Below are 21,233 nucleotides of genomic sequence, written 5' to 3'. Positions count from 1 at the left end.
TTTTGTACTTTTTTAATTAACTGCTCCATAGAAATAAGGTAACAAGCCCTGCTAAAAAAATACAGTGAAGCTTAATTCGAACAAGCCACATTATTCTCATGAAAGGAGACGGTAACCTCACCGCACAGATGTTGCAGTAATTAAGTGTTAGAAAGTAATAAAGTGTAAGTTCCTATTTAAATTCCATTTGTACAGCTCTCCGAACACTAAAACAATCCAGGTAACAGGATGGAAACAAACACTCGCAAAGGAAACATGTAACCGGTTTTGGCCTACAGATGTATTTATCCTTGAGTTTAAACAGGTTGTAATTGTAATAATATGCACCCTTTTTGTTTTGCCGTTGCTCAACTCTACTTGCAGAACAAACACTTCATTAATCAAGGAGAAAACATTAAGAAGTCAGTAATGAGGTGAATGTTTGAAGAATAAAAGTGATAATGACTCAAGGTTTTGGTTTACACATATATAATTATGCATTTATTGACAAGAATTATACAGGTCTGCTGTGGGACAGACTGAGGTCAAGCCGACTAACAGATGGGCGTCTTCAGTTTACTTAGCAGACCTCCTGGTCCTCTTGTCCCAGGAGAAGTTCGCTCCGTAGGATTTCACCCGAGGCTTTGGGGCCCTTTTCTCTGTTATGTCGTAGCTCCAACCTGAAGTAGAAAAAAAACAACATTGGCGTAAGTGATGGGGGCGACAACGTCACGTATATTCATTTTGGACATGTTCCAACCGCAATGAGGTGTTTTGTAGACATCAACAGGCTGTGTGTAGTCAGAACTGCACTAATCGCTTTCATGGTGCAATAAACAGAGTAAGCCAGTTTCCTTTGCTTAGTTTCAACAAACTTTCCCAGATGGTTTGAGTTGAAGTGTACTTTCTGTTCAAAGTTTCTAGACAGAAAACTACACTAACTATATTGAACTCCAACTAACACAGGACTGTTTTGAGTTGTCTAATGAGCTTGTTAGCACATCTAAAGCATTCATTTAATGTTTTATTGCTTGATGGTTTATGAGACCCACTTGTTGTCATCAGGTGCATTAACAGTTGCACCATTTGTTACCATTACTATCATCTATTACTATCGGCTCCATCAGCATAATTAAAACCAAATTTAAAAAATCTGTTAAAAGCTTCTTAGCTCTGTAACCACTTCCTCTACATTTTGTGTAGCTTTGTATTTTGTATATGTCCTGTGTGTTTTTGCTTCATACTGTTTGTTATTGTGCTGTAATATGTTTCATTATTGACCTACTGAAGGGACTACAGATGAAAATTAGCTATAAATTTGACTCCAGTATAGCAAATCAATGGTAACAGGTATGTTTAACACTGTACATGGTCCCAATAGACAAATTACTACTACTATCCCCTGATGACAATACTACTCTGAAAAGTTTTATAATCCTATATATTACTTGATTATCTATACAATGCAACATGTTAAAAATCTGCAAGTGTGACTTTTGGAAATATAATTTGGTTTATGAAGGGAAGGAGAAAAACACCCACTGTTAGTCATTATCTAGTGATGATTTGTGTTACATAAGATGCTGTAAATGCTTTAGATGGGATAAGAGCACTTATTAATTCAGATAAAATCCAATTCAATTCAACTCAATTCCCTCTATGACGTTATCAACTGCAAAAAACTACAACCACTCAAATGTTCCACCTCAAATCAGACTCACAGCACTCCTACTAACAACAGTAACTTACTAATAGTACAACTAATAATTAAATGTCTAAGTTGTGTGTATGTTTGTCTGTGTAATGGTCAGTTCCTTGCCTATGATTAGTGGAGACATAATATTCACTTTTATATTTAGATTTTTACCATTTTTCTCAGCAAAAGCAACGGCATCTTCCTTGGAGGAGAAAGAGAGCAACATGTTGGATAAGGGATCAGCCCTGAAAGGCAAAAAGAAACTGCTGTTAGCACAAAATAGTTAAATAATTGAAGCTAAATATAACTGATAGTTTTATTATCTAAATTTCAAAAGCTATATACAGAAAATTAACCAACAATTATTTGACAAAAAGTCATGCAGACTCATCAAATCCTTATTAAAATTATCATGAAATTAAACATCTCAGTCTACATGATGTAGGAAAAAGTCCTTACGTTGAGGCCCAGCCCATCAACGGGTTCTCCCAGCGCTCTCTGGTATCAAAGTCCATCTTCCACTTCTTGGTGCCGTTGACTCCGGACTGCATGGCCGACTTGGCCGACACAAAGATGTGAACCTTGCGTGTTTTGATGTGCTCCTCTGGCACTCCTGTCAGGCTGGTGATGTCCTGTGAGCACATAGAAATAAACCACAAACAGGTTCATGTAGATTTAAGACGAGAGAACCAAGACATAAACTGTAACTATCTGTTCATTGTAGAAAGGCCCTTTAATCAAATTTGTCCTCATAAATACACCTCCACATGCAGTTTTCCTCAATCACTTACACACTATAACTCAGCCTATCAACTAAAAAACATGAAGATAAACCAGTTTCCCAGAACTATAAACACTATTCGCCTCATTTCACTCGTGCCTGTTTAGAACGCACCGGCATTGAGTACCATTAACTCAAGTCATCACTGCTGGAAACCAATCAGAACATCAAGGTAGATAAATAACAGGACTGTGGGTTAGTTCACTTGTTTTGGAACAACAGATCCACAAAAGACCTGCAGCAGAATAAATGTAACTTCTTTCTTTATGTACAAACTGTTTTTCATTGGTAAATAAATGGAAATTATTTGACTGTATTGTATGTTTTTTTTTAAGATTATTTTTTGGCTTTTTTTATATAGTAACTGGCAGAGAGGCTCACAGGAAACACGGAGAGAGAGAGGGGGGAATGACCTGCAGCATAGGTCCCTGGCCGAATTCGAACCAGGGAAGCTGCGACTACATGGCATCCGCTCCAACCACTCCACCACCAGGGCGCTCCTCGGTTGCATATTTTTTACAGTACATTTACTTTTTCACTCAATATCAGTTTATTTTACTAGACTACATTAAGGAATTAAACATTTTGAAAATGTATACATGTTTTATATTCATATTGTGATGATCATGTTAAGAGGTTGTTATTATTATTCATTATTAATTCCAGTTTTATTGTAGCGTTTTGTATTGATCTCACTGGTGTGTCATTGCTGTTTTGTACTTTTTGTGTGATGTCTGAAAGGCAACGTTTGGTTTGGATGTAAAATGACTTTGTTTTCAGTGGAGAGTTTGAGGTTGTTATTTTTACAGGGAAGTTTGAAGTTTGTGAAGATGAGCGTGCAATTTCTGTTTAGAGTTTTTGGGAAATGGAGCCTAATTTCAAGGAATGTGTCTTAGCAATCAGAAAAACTGTAATAACAATCTTATGTTACAAACAATTGTTCATGCTAAAGTGATGAGAGTCTTTTGCTCCAGCTCCTAATTTTCAAGCAACACTCAGTCTTTGGGTTGATAATCTAATCTGTTAACATTAAAATCAGTTTCACATTCTGCTGTTTCTACATTGGACAACTTAGTAAAACAACATAACATTACAATGAATTATTAATAAATAGACAAAAACAGAACTTATTCATTACCAATGAAGCCATAATTGCAAAAAATAAGTAGAGCGTTCAACTAAACTTCAACAAAGCATTGGAGCTTTCCAATCATGCCTCTACAGACCTCTCTGACAATCGAAAAATAACAAACTGACATATTTTTGGTGACACACCAGCCAGCTGTCCTCCAGGAGTTTCATTTGACTTGGTGACTGATGTCTTTTTCTCTGCTAGTGAAGAGGCAGTTTGTGCAAAGGTGTGTGTGTGTGTGTGTGTGTGTGTGTGTGTGTGTGTGTGTGTGTGTGTGTGTGTGTGTTTGTGTGTGTGTTTTAAGGGGGGTCATCCGAAAGTTAGCTTGCAGGTGTTCAAAAAGAACTGAATAAGTGTTCTGAATGTCAGAAAAATTGGGCGAAGGGATTAGGAAAATGTTCAGTGCCTATAAAAAGCACTTACGTGATAAATAACTTGATGTTTTATATTTTTGCCCTTCACATCAATCTGCAGAGATTTATTTTCACGTTAAGTATTGAGGTCAAAAAAGCTAAAATACATCTTCAGTGTCAGAAAAACGATAAAATATATTTTTTTTTAAAGGAGTGAATACTTTTTATTGGCACAATAAAATAAGAAAGTAGGTATTTGGATTGTGTTTTTATGGTTTCTGAGATGACTCTTCAAGGGAGCCACACATCAAGCCTGCAGCCATTTTTAGGTTTTCTAGTTACAATTACACTTGAATTTTTTTCTTATCTGACAGAAGTTTGCTGTTATTTATTTATTTTTTAATATGTTGCTTATAAATTTCCAGTAGCGTTCAATGGATCAGTAATTTATGTAATTTATATTCTTAAAACTTTAAATTTGCACACACCTTTAGTACAAGAAGAAATAAGAATATTGTAGCCGTCTTATTGTCTTCTCTTGCATGTAGGTGGATGAAATTAATGCCTAATACTTGAGGTGATTTATTCCATCAGAAAAGTAGGCCAGCGCAACAAGAGGAGGAGGGGCCTTTGGGGCGTAAATGCATATTCCTGAGCAACTGGAGCCCCTTCAAGCTCCTATCAAGGATCTGGTCCAATTCTTCAGGGAATTAGCAAACAAGCAATGGGAAGTGGGCGACAAAACACAGACGAACCTCCCAGCACGCAAGCAGCAGCCACCCAAGACTGAGGGCTTTCCAGGGCGCTCTCCTTTCAATTCAAGAATTTTACACATTTCAATGGCTATTACAACTTCAAAGAATCAAATTTTCATCATTGTCTGTCATCTGCCAGTTGATTTGTAGAAAGGGGGTCGTTTTGCATGAACTCCACACAAAAGCCCGCCTTTCCTTTGGCAAAGGAGCTTCCAATGGTATTTAAGCCTTGTAAATTACAGGTCCAACTGCTGAACTACTGCTTGTTTCAGTGAAACGTCTTTTGCCATGCTAAGGGGCAAGACCAGACTGAATTTAATCATAAACAAGATCTGCACATTGAAAAGATTGTTCAAATGAAAAGGAAAAGAAGGACAAAGGGGGGAAAAAACTTAACAAGTGCTTGGTAATTATTTCCGGCTGCCCTATCTACTTAACCTTAACAATTCCTTCTTGTCACAGAGAGGAGAAAAACATGTTCTCCTCACCAAAGGGGGAATGGTGGATGGTTCATGACACAATAACACACAAGACAGTGTTAGGGAGCAACAACAAAATGGTTTTTTTTTTTGGGGGGGGGGGGGGGGGGGGGGGGAGGGTTACAGCTTGGAGACTGCAGCAGGTAATCAAACTTGTTTTAAAATGTTACCTTCTGCGGGATTAAAGTTTTATCTCCGGTGGATACGGTTCAAGAGAAATCCAAAAAGCTTGAGCTAAAAAGAATTTCCTGACAGTTTTGGAAAAAAAGGCAAAAACCATTAAAATACTTTGTTCACAGTGATCCATGACACATTTGGAGTTGTGAATCAAGGGAAAGAAAAGAATCACATTTAAAAATAAAAAAAAATGAAGTAACGTTTCACTTGAGGTAAATCAAATTTGCAGTTAAGAACATTTTGCAGCCCTGTGGTCTGCTCTGTTCTGTGGGATAGATGCATGAAAATCCCTCTCCGAGACGTATTAGAAATGATGCCCTTGGGATTAGCAGGCCAGACTGTGGTTACGCGTATGTACGTTACATAAACCATAACTGACACATGAGGCCCATTTATGGTAAACTCGTGCAATAATTTGTCCAGATGTAGCAGACCTTAAATCACATCTTAGGCGTGGATGAGCACAAAAGGTCCTTCATGAATGAGGGAGGATGTGTCAATGTAAAAGCTCGGCCAAATCATTGAAAACACTCTGCTCATTATCAGGCATTGTTTGCAAAAGTACGAGTCTAGACTTCTATGACACTTGCATGCATTACACTGAAAGCTAGGAGGGTTATCGGCATAACGGACTCACCCACAATACCCGGATTCACAAAGGGAATGATTGTGGCTGGAATGTGGTGTGTTCCCAGGAAGACTAGAGAGGGCTATCACAAAAGGAAAACCCACACGGTGGGCACTTTTTCTTCTGCCATGTACAGGAAGCAAAATGAGAACTATCAAGTTTGACACTATTCACAGGGCCTTCACGGAGCCCTACAATACCTGGCTGGGCAGACAGAATGCAGAGCTTAAGAACGGGGGGGGAAAGCTGGCAAAGTCTCCGTCACGTGAAAGCGTGTCGATATTTCTGACACCTCTAGGCTACGTGCCAAATAAAGAGCATAGGGGCTTGTCGCTGTGGGGCCGCTGGGCCCACCAGAATGCTGAAAGCTGTTACCCCTACTGCTCCAACAGAGAGCTGGTTGGACGATTTCTGTGTAAACAAGAGGAAAAAAAACTTCAGTATGACTAAGTGGGAAAAACAGAAGAAAATACTCACATATCAGCACAAAAAAGTATAAGGAATACAGCAGCGCTTATTTAAACACACACTTGTTATTCTTGGAGGGATGTTGAGGCGCAAAAAATGCTAAATCAAACATTTGTTATATAAACTGTGTTCAGTTGAACGCAACAGATATTTCAGGCCCATCCAGGTATAAATTCCTCTATGCACAGAGGTGTCATTTCTATAGCTGCTTAATAAGCCATCCGTCTTATTCAACTTAGGTAAAATCTACTTAAGAGAATACTTGGTGCAAATCTGACTTTATTGCCATTTTGTTTCATTATTCATCCAGCTCATATTAGAGTTTTCTAACAGGAGTTGTTATGTTATTTTTGCCCTAATAAATGAAGCAGCTGCGAACATCATATCGTTTGACCCATCATATTGTTCAAAGAAATACGTTGGAATTAAAGGCCATCATTTATGTGCGATGACTTACAACAACATGCACAGCTGCATCTTTCTCATACACACTTCTGAAGATTATTGAGGTCATTTGTCCAGCTCTGGTGCCTGAAGGTGACATTTCCTTTTCTTAATCTTGCCTACACAGCTATAATCACCTTGATTTTTTTTCCAACAGCTGTCAATGTACACGACACCTGATTTTGTTAAAATCACTAAAAAAAATCATAGACGTATTGGGCTGGAACCAGTCGAAGAGAAAGCATCTATTATTGTACGTGTTTTACACTGGACTAACTCAAACTGTCCTCCGGCCAATACTGTCTGCATACAGTTTAGCACATCTTGTCAGTTTTGGATGATTTGCAGGTGAATGTTTGAATTTCCTGCAGTTCATTTCCGGCAGTTTATACAGTGGAATATGAAACCTAGTTTTGCCGGCTCAGTGATGTAAAATATGGTCTCAGTAGTCTTTTTGATATCATTTGCAGATCTGCTCCAAATGGAAGGACAGTTTAAGGATATTTGTAGTTTGTAATGCATTTCTGTGTTTTATATTTGCCAAGAAAACAAATGTAATTTACTTTAAAATGTGGATGGCCAGAAAGAAAATATTCTTTTAAAAAATAATTGTTTTTTGACATGTCTTTGAGAAAAAGTATGCAAATCACTTGAATTTTTTTCTTCAGCCAATTTTGATGAAAATATCAACTGCATGGGACGCTTTGAATAGTGGTTCATAGTGTGGGACTGGGAGCATCATGGGGTTTTGGCAGAGTGTAGGCAAGGACTTGAAAAGAGGTGAGTGTAAGGACCATGTCTTCTGAACGCATTACTGTTCATTCACTTAGTGAATTGAATAGCCGCGTCTTTTTCACTCAATCACTTGATACTCCCTTTGTGCCCATTTAGAAAAAGAGGATTATTTTAAACCTAAAACAAAACATAGAAAGGACATTCACATCTGTTCCTGCAATGATCCTCGATGGCTCAATTATTAGTTGTGAAAATGATCACCTCTCCGATCAGCTGAGAGGTGAAGACTGTGTGAGACGGACCAAACATGAAGCGACTGTGTTGAAACATACTTGATTTGAATCATAACTATTCATTAGATGGTCCGAAACAAACGAACACAACCAGACAAGTTCAGCCATAACTAGTCCATTCATCAACAGATAATTAATCGCAAAACATTTATGATCAAATCATTTATTTGAGAAGAAAATTAATTTATGAAGAAAAAAACATCAAACATTCTCCAGCTTTGGCTTTTCCAGTGTGATGATTTGCTTCTTTTCTCTGGTTAATATTCATGTAAAGTGATTATCTTTGGGTTTTAGACCGTCGGTCAGACGGAAGAAAAAATCTGACGAAGATGATGATGAAAAATGAAACTATTTTTGAATAAAAACATAAACAGATCAATCAATAATGAAAATAATCAGTATTTGAGGTTAAACTGGAAATGCGTGTCTAATGCTTAAAAAAATAGCCCAAATAGCGAGTCACGTCGTCTAAACACATTGTTTCTTGCACTCCTATTTTTAAAGCTTGTTAGGGTACAAATCCAAACTGAGGTACACAGTGTATTTTCCTGTTAGATCAGCGACCAAACAGACAAACAAATAACAGACGTCATGGCTGGCTCAGACAAAACATCTCTAGCTTCACTTGCACTCTGTGTAGGTCACGGTGGACACGAAGTATGGTCGGCCTATCATAGCCCCAACGCCCGTATGCCAAAACTGCAGCTCGGCAGCCAGAAGGGGTCACGGGGTCAGCCGAGCTGAATCATGTTGAGTCAGCATGTGGTGAAAGCCCAAACACATCACCCTTAACCCCCCAGTGTCCGGCCCACACCCAGACCAAGAGCCTCACTCATCAGCCACCGCCGGTTCCCACCTTCAGACGTCTTTGAAGTGTACAAAGCGTGCCAATTACTGATTGGACATAGGGGGCGTCTCTAATAGAAACAAATATTATGTTGCTTGCTCATGTGTGGGAGGGGTTCAGCACGAGAGAACGAGAAGCAGCTGGCGTGAGGGTCATCTCAAATCTCACATTACACATACCGGTGAGGATCGGAAAGGCAGGAAGGAGGAGGTGTGGGAGGGTCATTTATGAATATCCAGGATGCAGACACACTTTGTTTGTTTGTCTGCTACAGCATGTCAAAGACACGTGTCCAAATGTCCTTTAAGAGGTAAAATGTATTATAAACTATTCATAAATGACATTATTACAATGATATTATCAAGAAAACACGCAAAACGTTCTCAGCTTCTGGCTTGTCAAATCTGAGATCTGTATTTTTTTTATGTGATCAGATATCGCCTTTTCAAAAGCGTCCCAACCAAGATTGGCAGCTACAGTAAGTACAGACAAACGACATGAAACAAATAACACAAAATATGTCTCAAAGTTCATCACAATATCAGAGTGAAACGCTGCAGTAACAAATCACAAATAAAATCTCATAAGATAAAATAGTACAACTTAAAACTCTTTAAAACACCTCAACAGCTGTCTAAATCCCAAAAGAAGTGAAATAAAATAAAAAAGGACCAATTTAGAACTATTAATGAATGAGATTCACACAGAGCAGACACAATGTGACAGTCTGGAGGTTAAGCTGTAGGAATCTGTGATGGATATTTGGCACTATTTTGTGATATTTTCTAATCTAAAAGATCAACAGATTAATCAAAAAAAACCCCAGATGAATCAATAATGAAAATAATCATTAGTTGCAGCTCTAAAACAGCACACCTTTCAAAGCAGTACATGATGTGCTGTAAATTCAAAATGAAAATCAAATCATGTGTAGAATAGCCTTTTGTTTTAATGTTAACCTTCAATGAATAGCCTGGAAGGGGGGGGGGCAAATACATGGGATTTAACACACAAATATGGAAAAGAGCTGCAATCTTCTAACTAATGAATAAATGGAAGTGCAGACAAACACAAGTAGCAAGCAGCCTTTTTTTTATCCACTCTGCAAACACTTCACTTAGCAGCTAGACACTTCCTAAAACTAGCTGGCGCTGACAGGGCTGAGGAGTCCTCTTAAGAGGCTTAGTCTCTATAGAAGAGAGTGTTAATGAATGAAATACTATTTAGTGGATGATACATAATAAAGCCTCTTGTCTGGCACTCTTCAAAGACCAACATCCTCTGACCCACTACTCCAAACTTGAGCCGAGAGATTTTTTTTTTCTGCGTAAGTGCGCCGTATGAGAGGGCAACCAGACAAAACAGACACTTAAATTGTCTATGTGTGAAGGAGGGAGGAAGGGTAAGAGAGGAGGATGAGAGAGAGAGGAGGAAAGGGGGGGGGTGGGGTGGTGAATGTGGTCTGCTCCACTGTAGGTCACTCTGTGTCTGAGACTAGACAGGCTTAGAGAATATACACCCATGTACTGCAGACTTAAACTGCTTGTGCTAAATATAACCCATACTTGGGATAGCTTTGTGTTTTATTGTGATTCTCTTCCTTCGCTGTCCTGCACACACACTTGTTCTCGCAGTTTCCAAATGCGATGGCGAATAGCATTTTAAGTCAGCGGTGGCTGAAGGCACTTTTGCCCGATGACACACTTAAAAACACATTTAATTCTGCAGAAATTGAGTTTCTAAGTGTCCTGAATGGCGCTGAACAAACAGCAGCACCCTTGAGTGACTTCAGTATCGGTGCAACTTATGATATCTTAATGTGATAAATCTTCACTGACAGCCTCAAGATCTTTCATTGTGGAGCTTTAAAAAAAACCCCAAAAAAACAACCAACAATCTTCTTTTAGACTCAAGTACCAAAATCAAACCCAACATCTTTTATCCAGATGTGATGCTACTGCCAAGTCGGCAGTGTGCTCTTAATTTGCAAGAAACCAAAGATTTCAGATTAGCAAACCAAACATGCGAAGCGTCATACAGGCTTACCAATTTAAGGACAAGGAGCTCTTCCCTTCCCCGTTTTTTTTTTTTTTCCCTCCTCCATCCTTCCCCTTCAATTCCCTCGCACTCTAACGGTCCCCCTCTGTCTTGTAAAACCCTAGTGCCTTTAGAGAACTCTATAACAAGGCTTCACAAGCGCTTTAAGATTATGGTGTTGTCTTTATGTGGAGAGAGGGAGCGCACTTGGACACACGGCTGAAGCTGAACTAGACTCTCAGCCGCTCACAGGCACATATGTGGGAGATGTTGTGTTATCGCATATTGAAGCAGCTGCTGAGGTTATAGGCACAGTTGGTTCTGCCAGAGAGTAAAGCAGAAAAGGCCTGACTCTAATTGAGGGAGGTCGCAGACATTCCATGTAAAGCTGTGTATCAGTGGCCAGCCAGCCGGACCCTGAGAGCTGCCCAGCATGCTTAATCAAACAGTAATTACAAACAAAAGCAGGTCGGCATGGGCACTCTAGGGAACAGCTCTGGGCACTGGGGCTCCATCACGCAGGTCTTTCTTTGGCATTAGACTCGAAAATTCAGACAATGCTTTTAAAGATTTTTGAAACTTTAAGCAGGTTTTTTTGTCAGACGTTAAATACAAAAGAAAGACATGAAAAGAGTCCAAGTCTGCTTCAAACTTACTTTTGCTCATTTAATCTCTCCGTTATTTTCTGAATCAATCAGTTCATGTTCAGTCTAAAAAAATGTAGAGTCTAGTTAAAAATGATCAATACAAATTATCCTCAAAAATGCTTTAGGTGACATCATAAAATAGTTCGACCACTCAAATGATCATATAAAAAGACAAATGAAAGCAGCTCACTTCATCCTCACTCTTCAGAAGCCAGACAAGAGCTAGAAGCTTTACTGTTTTGCTTGAGAAATGACTTTAAACCTGCATGAACTGATTTCTTGTACTACTTGGGGACAGAAAAACAGATTTTCCCCTTTTAAGTTGAAATAAAAATGTAGTTGCCTGTTTATATGTCCATCAGGCAAGGAGCAACATTAGCGTTTATTCTCTTTTCACTCTAGTTTTGGTCTTCACTCACTGCTGAAGGAAGTATCTTCGGCTCTTTGCTGTTTGCTGCTTCTGAAAACAATGCTCAGAGTGGTGGGGGTGAATCAAAACTAACGATTATTTTTTGTTATTGATTGGTCTGCTTATTATTATTTTTGGATTCACCGCTTGGACGATAAAATGCCTGAAAACAGTGAAAAGTGTCAATCATAGTTTCCTTAAGCTCAAGGGGACGCCATTAAATTGTCTGCTTGCTCAACAACCTGTCCAAAATCCAAACATATTTAATTCGCCAAGAATAGCAGCTCATCCTCACAAACGACATGAAATGTTTTTCATTACTGAAACGAATCAAAATCGCAAAGTTGTGGGCTGTAAAACTAAAACAATGTGTCAAAAGAAACCATGACGCTCAGAGACAATTCTCTTTGGGTTCATCAGTGATGCCTTTCACAATACACATGACTTGATTCATTAATATCATAAAACAAAAAAAGAATAACACAATTATCAAAATAGTTTCCCACAACTTTTCTGCCTTCTAGCGGCAGGAAAACTGTTGACAAATACCATTTAAAATCCTCTTGTTGGATTTTTTTCATATTTTTGACCTGCAGGAGATTCTCGTCCTTCACAGCCTAAATTCGTCTGTAATGGAGACGGCCATAAAAACAAACTGTAGAGACACAACTTCCTGTGAGCTTTGCATTTTTTGGACAGACGAGAACTAAGGACAAGATAACGAGTGTCATACAAACATTCAGAAGAGAGAGAGAAAGAGAGAGGGAGAATTTAAAATATCATTTGCACCAGGCAGAAATGCAACCTCATCTAAATTATGTTATTCAGAAATGTTCACTACAGAACGAGAGGCACACTACTTTCTCCTCACGCTGCAGGAGAAAGAGAGAGAGAGAGAGAGCGCGAGCGGGTGAACCCAGTATAACCTCTCAGTGGATCAAGACCTTGGTTTGATTGGTCTAACCGGAAAGCAGTTCACACTTATTGACAGCCTGATGAATGACTAGCGTGCTGATATATACTGAATGCCCAAAAGGGAGAGTGCTCTCATTGCCCTCTTCCATGTGAGACGGAGACCACTGTACTGTAAACTGCTGAGGGCCTCTCTTTTTGGTCTGTCTGGGTGAGCATTAGAGTACTTCCCGCCGTCGCCAGCAGCAGTGTGCCACAAAGGAACCTCTGTGGCCGACAACACTGAAGTGGCCACTGTCTTTTTCGTGAGTCTCAGGGTGTCTCACAAACTTTTTTCCATGCAAGCTTCTTTTCTTTCACCCCCCCCTCCCTATTTTTTAGAGGCCCTTTTTTTTCTCCTCCCTCTCCTCTGCTGTTCCTCTCAGTGGCCCCTACTGAGAGGACAGAGACAGACACTCCGCCCAGCCAAAGGTTTGTCTGCCAGTATGGTCAGCTTTGGTCTGGGACAAAAGCACACTGACGCTGCCCACACACAGCAACCCCCCCCCATCCCCCTCCCCACCCCCCCTACCCCTCCACTCCCCCAAAACAAGTCCACAACAGACTCCCACATTCTCCCTGAATCCCTCGTTCTCCGTTATCGCCTATCTCCTTCGTCTTTTAATGAAAAAGCATTCACTTCAAAGATCTCTCTTTGTTTTGTACGGTCCGTACGTTGCTAACCTTGAAATGTACGCTTATCACTGTTTAAGCTCTGCTTTAGCACTTAATGAAAAGAGAGGCACCAAGGACCTTGTCTGATGAAATATAGGCTTACCCTAAATACAACTGCACCACATAATTCTTAGAAAAAGTCATTATGAATTATGGCTTCACTGTCACTCGTTGCTTTGTTGCTTTGCTTAAATAATTATAAGTAAAACCGAGTGCTCTCAGGGTTATGCTCAGTGCCCAGGCCACAAAAGTTGACAAGTGTGGTGACCATTCATGGAAAACCTTGAATGAAAGCAACAGATGAAGTTTGTAAAAAAGAGAAAACTATAAGATTTTAGTTTCATTGAGATTCTACTATTTAAAAATTTGGGAATTATAATTTTTCAATTTCTTCACATGCAGGGTGCAAAAAATGGCGATAGACCCCTTTTTTTTGATAAGGTTAGGCAAAAATGATCAATTACTCAGTGCATTGTGATAGAGCTGCAATTAACAAATATTTTCATAATCGAGTAATCTGCAGATTATTTTCTTGATGAATCATTTGATCTATAAAACATCAGCAAAACATGAAAAATATCTGTCGCTACATCCTTGAGCCAAATGTGATGCCTTCAAATGTCTTATTTTGCCCAACATAGAATCCAAAACCCAAAATTATTCAATTAACTCTAATTTAAGCAGCAAAATCTCACATTTAACAACCTGAAACCATCAAATTTTCGACACTTTTGCTTAAAAATTACTTCAACAATGATTCGATTACCAAAATAGTTTTGTAGGTGATTAATTGACTAGTCATTGCAGCTCTATATCATGATTTTGTTTTCATCTTTTCAGTATTAGTACACAAATCCCCATTGTCACATATTCATCAGTAAGTAAATGTAAACTGCCTCGAGGGCAACGGAGCTCAGATAACTGACACCAAACTGAGCACTTTAAATTAAAAGTGACATTGTGGGCACATTTTGGTTTACAGGAAGTAGAGGAGACAACAAAACTGGATAAGACCTGTAAAGAATGCAGACCATATTTCACCAAAACCTGCTAACAACCTGCTGTTGATGCCAATCAGACAGCCCTGCAGCATGTCTAAGCTTCTGCATAGTTAATAAATCACTGGCGTTACTTCAAATGATCACTGCCTGTAAGTAGTCATGGAAAATCTGAGTTTATACATTTGTGCACACTGAAGCCAAGATACAACACAGACACACACACACACACACACACACACAAACAATGGTGGAATTTCACTTAAAAGGCAACACCCTCACCCTTACTATTGTATTGGTACATGTTAGAAATAATGCTATTGTGATATAGACACATATAGATGTGATATAGTGATATAGACACATATATAGATATTTGTGTTACTCATGTTTTCCTTTAAATGGTCACTCAACATTAGGTTGGGATTGTTTAAATGGTCTCAGCTGAATCATTAATGCTGTTATTCCAAAAAATAAGTATAGTTGTAAATCCCAAACTAAAAGCTAAAGGTCAAACTATTTCATAGAGAAGCTGATTCAACTTCATGGTCCTTTCGGAGGTTGTAGTTTATGGTTCTCTAAAATCTAGTGTATCCTCATCCATAAAAATGGCGCAGACAGAATAATGGAAAATAAAACCCACCATAAAAACTGTAGCATATTTGCATGTAACTATATTATAACAACACTAAAAAATGAGCAATATGAGTAAACATCAATTCAATCTTTCTGACCTCAATTTTAAATGGCATCAGCTAAACTCCTTTTGGTTAAATATTCGCTAGTTATCTTTGATACCTTGTCATCCAACAAGAGAGGGGATTAATGGGAGCTGTGAGCATTCGCAGATCTACCAGTGGTAACATTTGCCATTTCCATCACGCTGTTACAAAAGCCTACTGTCTTATACAAGCTCACATTGGCAGCAGATTAGGAACGTTTTTAACAATTTTTCCATGAAAGTGGAAATGCACTGTCTAATTGGAAGACAGTAGAACAGACAAAACACAATCTGTGTGTCACGTTGACCGGGGAGGGATCCTTACCAATTTCTCATCAACTGTAATAAGTTGCGTGTCTTGTCCTGATTTCTCTGCCAGCCTCGATGTTGATGTGCTTGTAGACCTGAAAACCATTAGACAGACATTAACACGCAAATCAAAAACGGTCAAAGGCAGGCTAGCAACAAAGGCAAAAAAGAATTAACACAAACAAATGACACTCTGCAGCTGCTGACTATCTTTGAAGATACGGCACGGCGAAGATATAGTAAAATGGAAGAAATAAGGAGGGAATCCCCCCCGCCACCTATTAGTTCTGTCTGGTGAATCTCTGGCAGACTCTCGCTCTCATCCTAATGACAGGACGTGCTTAATGTTGGCTGTGGTCGTCTGTCAGGAGAGGACTGTGTAGCTCTTTGTGAATGTGCAGCCATGTCTCGTCACAAAACAGCAACGTGCCATCATGACTCCGCCTGAGTGGGACTACTCCAGACAATCATATCTGACGTAATGCACACTATTTTACCCTTTTTCCCCCAAATGTATGAGTTTTATACCAATAAAATTACCCTTATTCAGTCTCTTATTTTAATTAAAACATAAGAATAAAAGTCAAGCACACCACTGTGACTAAAAACAATAGTTTCTGGTGTGTTTATTCAACCTGAATGGGTTTTTAATTGAACTTTAAATCACCTAAAGAAATACATATAATTGCTGCAACTGTATCTGATGACGGCTGGATGACCAAAACCTCATACAGTTCATTCAAGTGTTGAAATAATTGGTTTATCAACAGATTAGTCATTGAATGGAAAATAAATAGATCTTAATACTGACAAATAATCATTAAGTTTAGTCATTTACGGCGTCAAAACTTCAAATATTTGTTGGTGTTGGCTTCACAAATGAGAGTCGTTGCCTAATTTCTTCCATTTTTTTTGGATTTTAAATTCAACACTTGGAGCTTTTGTCTGCTGATTAGATGCAGTACATAATCTCACAATGTCACTTTGATGACATTTGTTTAATTAAATGTTTAATCAAATGTCAAACAATTAATGAAGTCTTTAGTTCAAGCCTCGAGTAAAATGTATTGCCCTTTAAATGAGGACCATATGCAACAATTTGTTCATTTTCTTTTTTAAACTACAGATCTGCCTTTTGTCTTCATCCGTTACGAAAGCCAAACGTCTTGGCCAACAAACTGTTTTAGTAATTAAAGGCATCCATTTGTTTTCATCAGTATCTTTATTAGCTCGTGTTCAGGTCGTGACATTCGTGTCTGATTCAACAATGGCACTTTCACTTGAACAGAAACATGCATCGCTTGATTAAGCAACGCAATCGAACATCACATCTATTATTTCATTTGCACGATAAGGCAAAAGTCTTCTCATAAAAGTTAAGAGAGACATATGGTTTGATTTAGTCAGGCAAAAAAAAAATCCTAAATGTTAACAAACAAAATCTCCTTCTGCAAAACACACTGGATCTCACATTGTTAGACTGTCAAACTGAAATTAAGTCAATTAATAAGTTAATGTTAAGTTTTTTAAATTAAAATAATAAGTCGATTATCAAAATTTGGCGACTATTGCTAAACATGTCTGCTCCAGCTTCTCAAATGTGAGAATTTTCTGCTTCTGTCTCACTTACTGTATAATAGAAAACTCATTTTGGACCGTTCTTAAAACGTTCTTAAAACTTAAAATTTAAGATGTCACTTTGTGTTCTGGGGGTTATAGCGGACACTTTCACTACTTTCTGACAGTTTACAGGCAAAACCATCAAATAACTAATCTGCATATTAATCAATAGTTGAAGACCTGGTTAACTGCCCCCATCACACATTGCAGACTTGGGCACAAATGTAGTTGCAGAGGACATGTTACCTCAAAAACACCAACCACTGTCAACTATTCCACATTCTTTACTAGAGCTGAGAGAAATTTTAATCAGCACCTCATTATCTGGCAATATTGTGGACCGCAAATTAAAATTATTACTCTTGTTGATATGACAGCAAAGTGAGGAAGCAGGCAGCGTTCATTTCATTAAACCAGTCGGCCATATTAGTTCAGAAGTAGCTGTGAGTCGTCCATTTTAAACCAAGAAAATACTGTTAAAATATGCTGTATTTCAATGTTACACTACCCATAATTCCAAGTTATTCTAGTTACATTACGAAGGAAACTAACAATTACTTTCATTATCTATGAATTTGTCAATTATATTCTCTTATTCAATAATGGTCTGTAAAACGTCAGAAAAGGAGAAAAATGTCGATCACTGTTTGCACAACCCATGAATATCCACATATTTTGTATATATACTCTATGTTTAAAATCAAAACCACGTCTAGTTGGCCACCAGTTGACTGTAGATGATTTCTGATCAACCTGAATTGTTTAAACAATGTCTCTTTCACAGTATTATTTGCCAGCCATCAATGATTGTAACATTAAAGAAATACCAATACTTTTGTCAATACTTTGTTGATCACTGTGGGGAAAACTTTTGGAACAGCAGTGGGGATACACCAAAAACAAAGAGGCAGAAGTATAGTGAACAAATTAAACTTAAAGAGATCTGCTACATTTACTCAGCATAAACATTAATATATTAGCAGTTGTTTGCAACCCATACAATACATAATGGGTTTGATAACTGGCAATAGCATTCCTTTAATGGGCAAGGTTACAATATTTCAAGTTTGTCTTAAAACAGTCAGGTGCCCGTATGAACAGTGAAGGAGGTTTTCCTCGTTGGAATCATTCCCCCTGTTTATACTGACTATTAAAAAAGCTCCTTTAAATGCACTTGCAGTGTAAGTGATGGGGGCCAAAATCCACAGTGTGTCCAAACAGTAATTTTGTGCAAAAATGAAAAATGTATCTGAAGTTTATATGAGGCTTCAGCAGTCTGAGTTAGTCATATCAAGTGGATATCTGACACATTTACTGTCTTTTTAGCATCAAATTCCCTCTTTGTGTTTCCCTGATGACGTCTGTGGTGGATGTATAGAAACAAAATTAGAGACCTTGAACTAAAAAGACTAACAGTGAAAATATTTACTAAATATGACTAATTTGGATGGATTGGAAAGTTTATCCGAGGCTTCATATTAGCTTTACACAAACTTTTAAATGCACTTTTCCACAGAGGGAGTCTAGAGGATTTTGTCTTCCATCGTTTACATAGTAAGTGCGTTATTAAAGGATGAACAGGAGGAATATTTATGGCAAAAAAACACCAAAAAAAACAACTTCTGTCAGTGTTCATTTGGGCACCTGACTGTTGTTTTAAGACATACTTGAGAAATTGTGACCCCCTCCTTCACAGTGATAATATATGCTGCACATTAAGAATAGTTTTGAAGAGAACAGCATGCCGATTAATATAATTGCTCATAACTTTAAACCACTTTTAAAAAATCTCTTTACATGCTTTCTAAAGGACATTGTATTGCAACTTTCTGAATGAACTGTGCTATATAAAGTCACATTGATATAATTGCTGGGGTGTCTGTTATGACAAGAAATGCAATGAGTCTTAACATGAAACACACGCTGTACTTTGTTATTTTCATGCTACATTTGTTAGTTTCTTTACAGTCAGTAGAGTTTTTCCAACTTCACTGTAACATTAGCTGTCAATGAATGATAGAGGCTTTTCCGGCAAGGTCTGCTACTCCATACAGACCCCCCTGTCTTTCCATAAATTAGTGATGGTATATACAGGACATTTTATGTAAATCAGGGAGTAACATGTTATGTAAATCAGAGAGTAACATTTAATTGCGTTAGCTCTTTATCTGATTTCACAACTTACTGGACCTAGCATTAGCTCCTGAGCTGGCTAGCCGAGTGTTGTAAGGTTAGTGAGGACACGGCGTTACACTAACATTAGTTTAAAGTCCAGGCACTTTATAGACAAAGTAGAGCAACACTAATATAGACAGACGTCTGAACTCACATTATGTTCCCAGTAAAAAAAGGAAAAACGCGCTTTATTTGCGTGAATTATGCTTTGACGCTGGCTAGCTTACTGTCGACATGACAGACACACGGCCTCCTTCCTTCGTCTTTCGCCAAATATTTCAAACAGAACGACTCACAGTAACGCACACGAGACAAAAACACGACAAATAGTTGATACTGGATTACCTGATGGGGTTCAGGAACATTTTAGAAGCCACATTGATCACAGAGAGACGCCCCAGGCCCAGCAGTGACATTGAGGACGCCATGTTTGTTGTCAACAATGACGTACGGCGTCCGCGAAGGACCAAACAGTATGAGCCGCGGAGACAGCTCGGAGCTGAGAGAAAGGATGAGTGATGCCAAAGACTAAAAATTACTTTACAGGGATGTGTCATATACAGCGAGACAAGTCCAGGCATATCTAGCTTCTATTTTACGCCACTGATGTTTGTTTCATATCACAAATCATCATAGTTGGGAAGGTTACTTTGGAAATGTAATAGGTTATAGATTACTAGTTAACCTATTTAAAATGTAATAAGTAATGTAACTATTTCAATTACTTAATCAAAGTGATGTCGCTTCTTACATTTAATTACTTTTTGATTACTTTTGTAATTTTCTAAAGAATGTTTTCAGCTGTTAGGCTAAGTGTACTCATTAAGCTCACCAAAATCTAAGTTCAGTTGTTTTTCATGCGTAGTAAAATGATTTATAAGGGAGATCATTTCTTATAAAGCAAGATTTATCTGTCATTTGGAAATGTATCCATTAATTTATGTAGATTTTGGAATATAAAATAAAGATATTTTATGAAAAAAGTCAAACATTTGGCATGGGCTTAATTGGTACTGTGACAACACTTAAGCCCATTTGTGCTCAAAATCAGGCCCACATCATGATGTATTTAAAAACTATGCTACAAATTCAAACAAAATAACCAATCAAAAGCATCAGAGTAGCATCAAACGGCTTTACTAAACAGCCTTGACTGGAAATGGCAAAAGAAGACATTGTATATATCAAAAACATGCAAAGCAACAAACTGAATATTATTCAACATATAGCCTGAGATTTTTACAGAAAACATTATATATATCACTAGGTAACTGTATTTTAATTACACATTTTTATCTCAATAACTGTAACAGATTACAGTTACATTTATTTTGAAATTAAATTACATAATACCATCACATGTAACTACAGTATAGTTACTCCCCAACACTGCAAATTACGACGATGATTTTGTTGGTGGAAAGGAACATGCCACATCCAGAGGAATTAAGGTGTCAATTGCTTCAAAATTGCAGATTCACATGTTTTCTGTCTTTAAAAAAAAAATCAGGTCACTGTCTCTAAAATTTGGGTTACACTAAACTGTGGTCAAGCGATCCTCCAAAGGTTTATTAAACTCAGTTGAGTCAAAAAATGTATGACGCTCATATTCATATGCTGGTTAAATGGCTTCGATTAGTTTACTTACTACTTTAAAGGGTTTTTTCATGTGATCTAGCAACTAGTTTCGTTGTTTTGTTGAGCACATGAAAAACAGCCACAAAGTTTATGTAGTGATTATTGTGCTAAAACACTCATAATTGCTGTTCTAAATATTCTGTTTTAGAGCATATTGCATTAGATGTGGACAATATGGCTCAAATCCCTTGAATTGAATGCTTTAAATTGCAATGTCTATACACAGTCTATCATGTCAGAGTACATTTTCTGGATAATCTACAGACCAACTGTTCATGCATAAATA

At 38.0% G+C, this 21,233-nt stretch overlaps 1 protein-coding gene across 1 annotated transcript; it reads right to left on the bottom strand.

The window, feature by feature from the left end:
• Positions 1-451: 451 nt before the first annotated feature.
• On the bottom strand, positions 452-19,764 carry ndufs4 (NADH:ubiquinone oxidoreductase subunit S4). Its single transcript, XM_062416952.1, has 5 exons — positions 19,655-19,764; positions 15,531-15,609; positions 2,135-2,307; positions 1,847-1,920; positions 452-659 (listed from the first exon to the last, which is right to left on the bottom strand). Exons 1-5 carry the CDS (start codon positions 19,735-19,737, stop codon positions 556-558), a joined length of 513 nt encoding a protein of 170 aa, XP_062272936.1. The 5' UTR covers positions 19,738-19,764; the 3' UTR covers positions 452-555.
• Positions 19,765-21,233: the final 1,469 nt, after the last annotated feature.

The sequence above is a fragment of the Scomber scombrus genome, chromosome 4 (assembly GCF_963691925.1).
Source record: "Scomber scombrus chromosome 4, fScoSco1.1, whole genome shotgun sequence".
NCBI lineage: Eukaryota > Metazoa > Chordata > Actinopteri > Scombriformes > Scombridae > Scomber > Scomber scombrus.
This window is presented reverse-complemented; position numbering and strand designations above follow the sequence as displayed.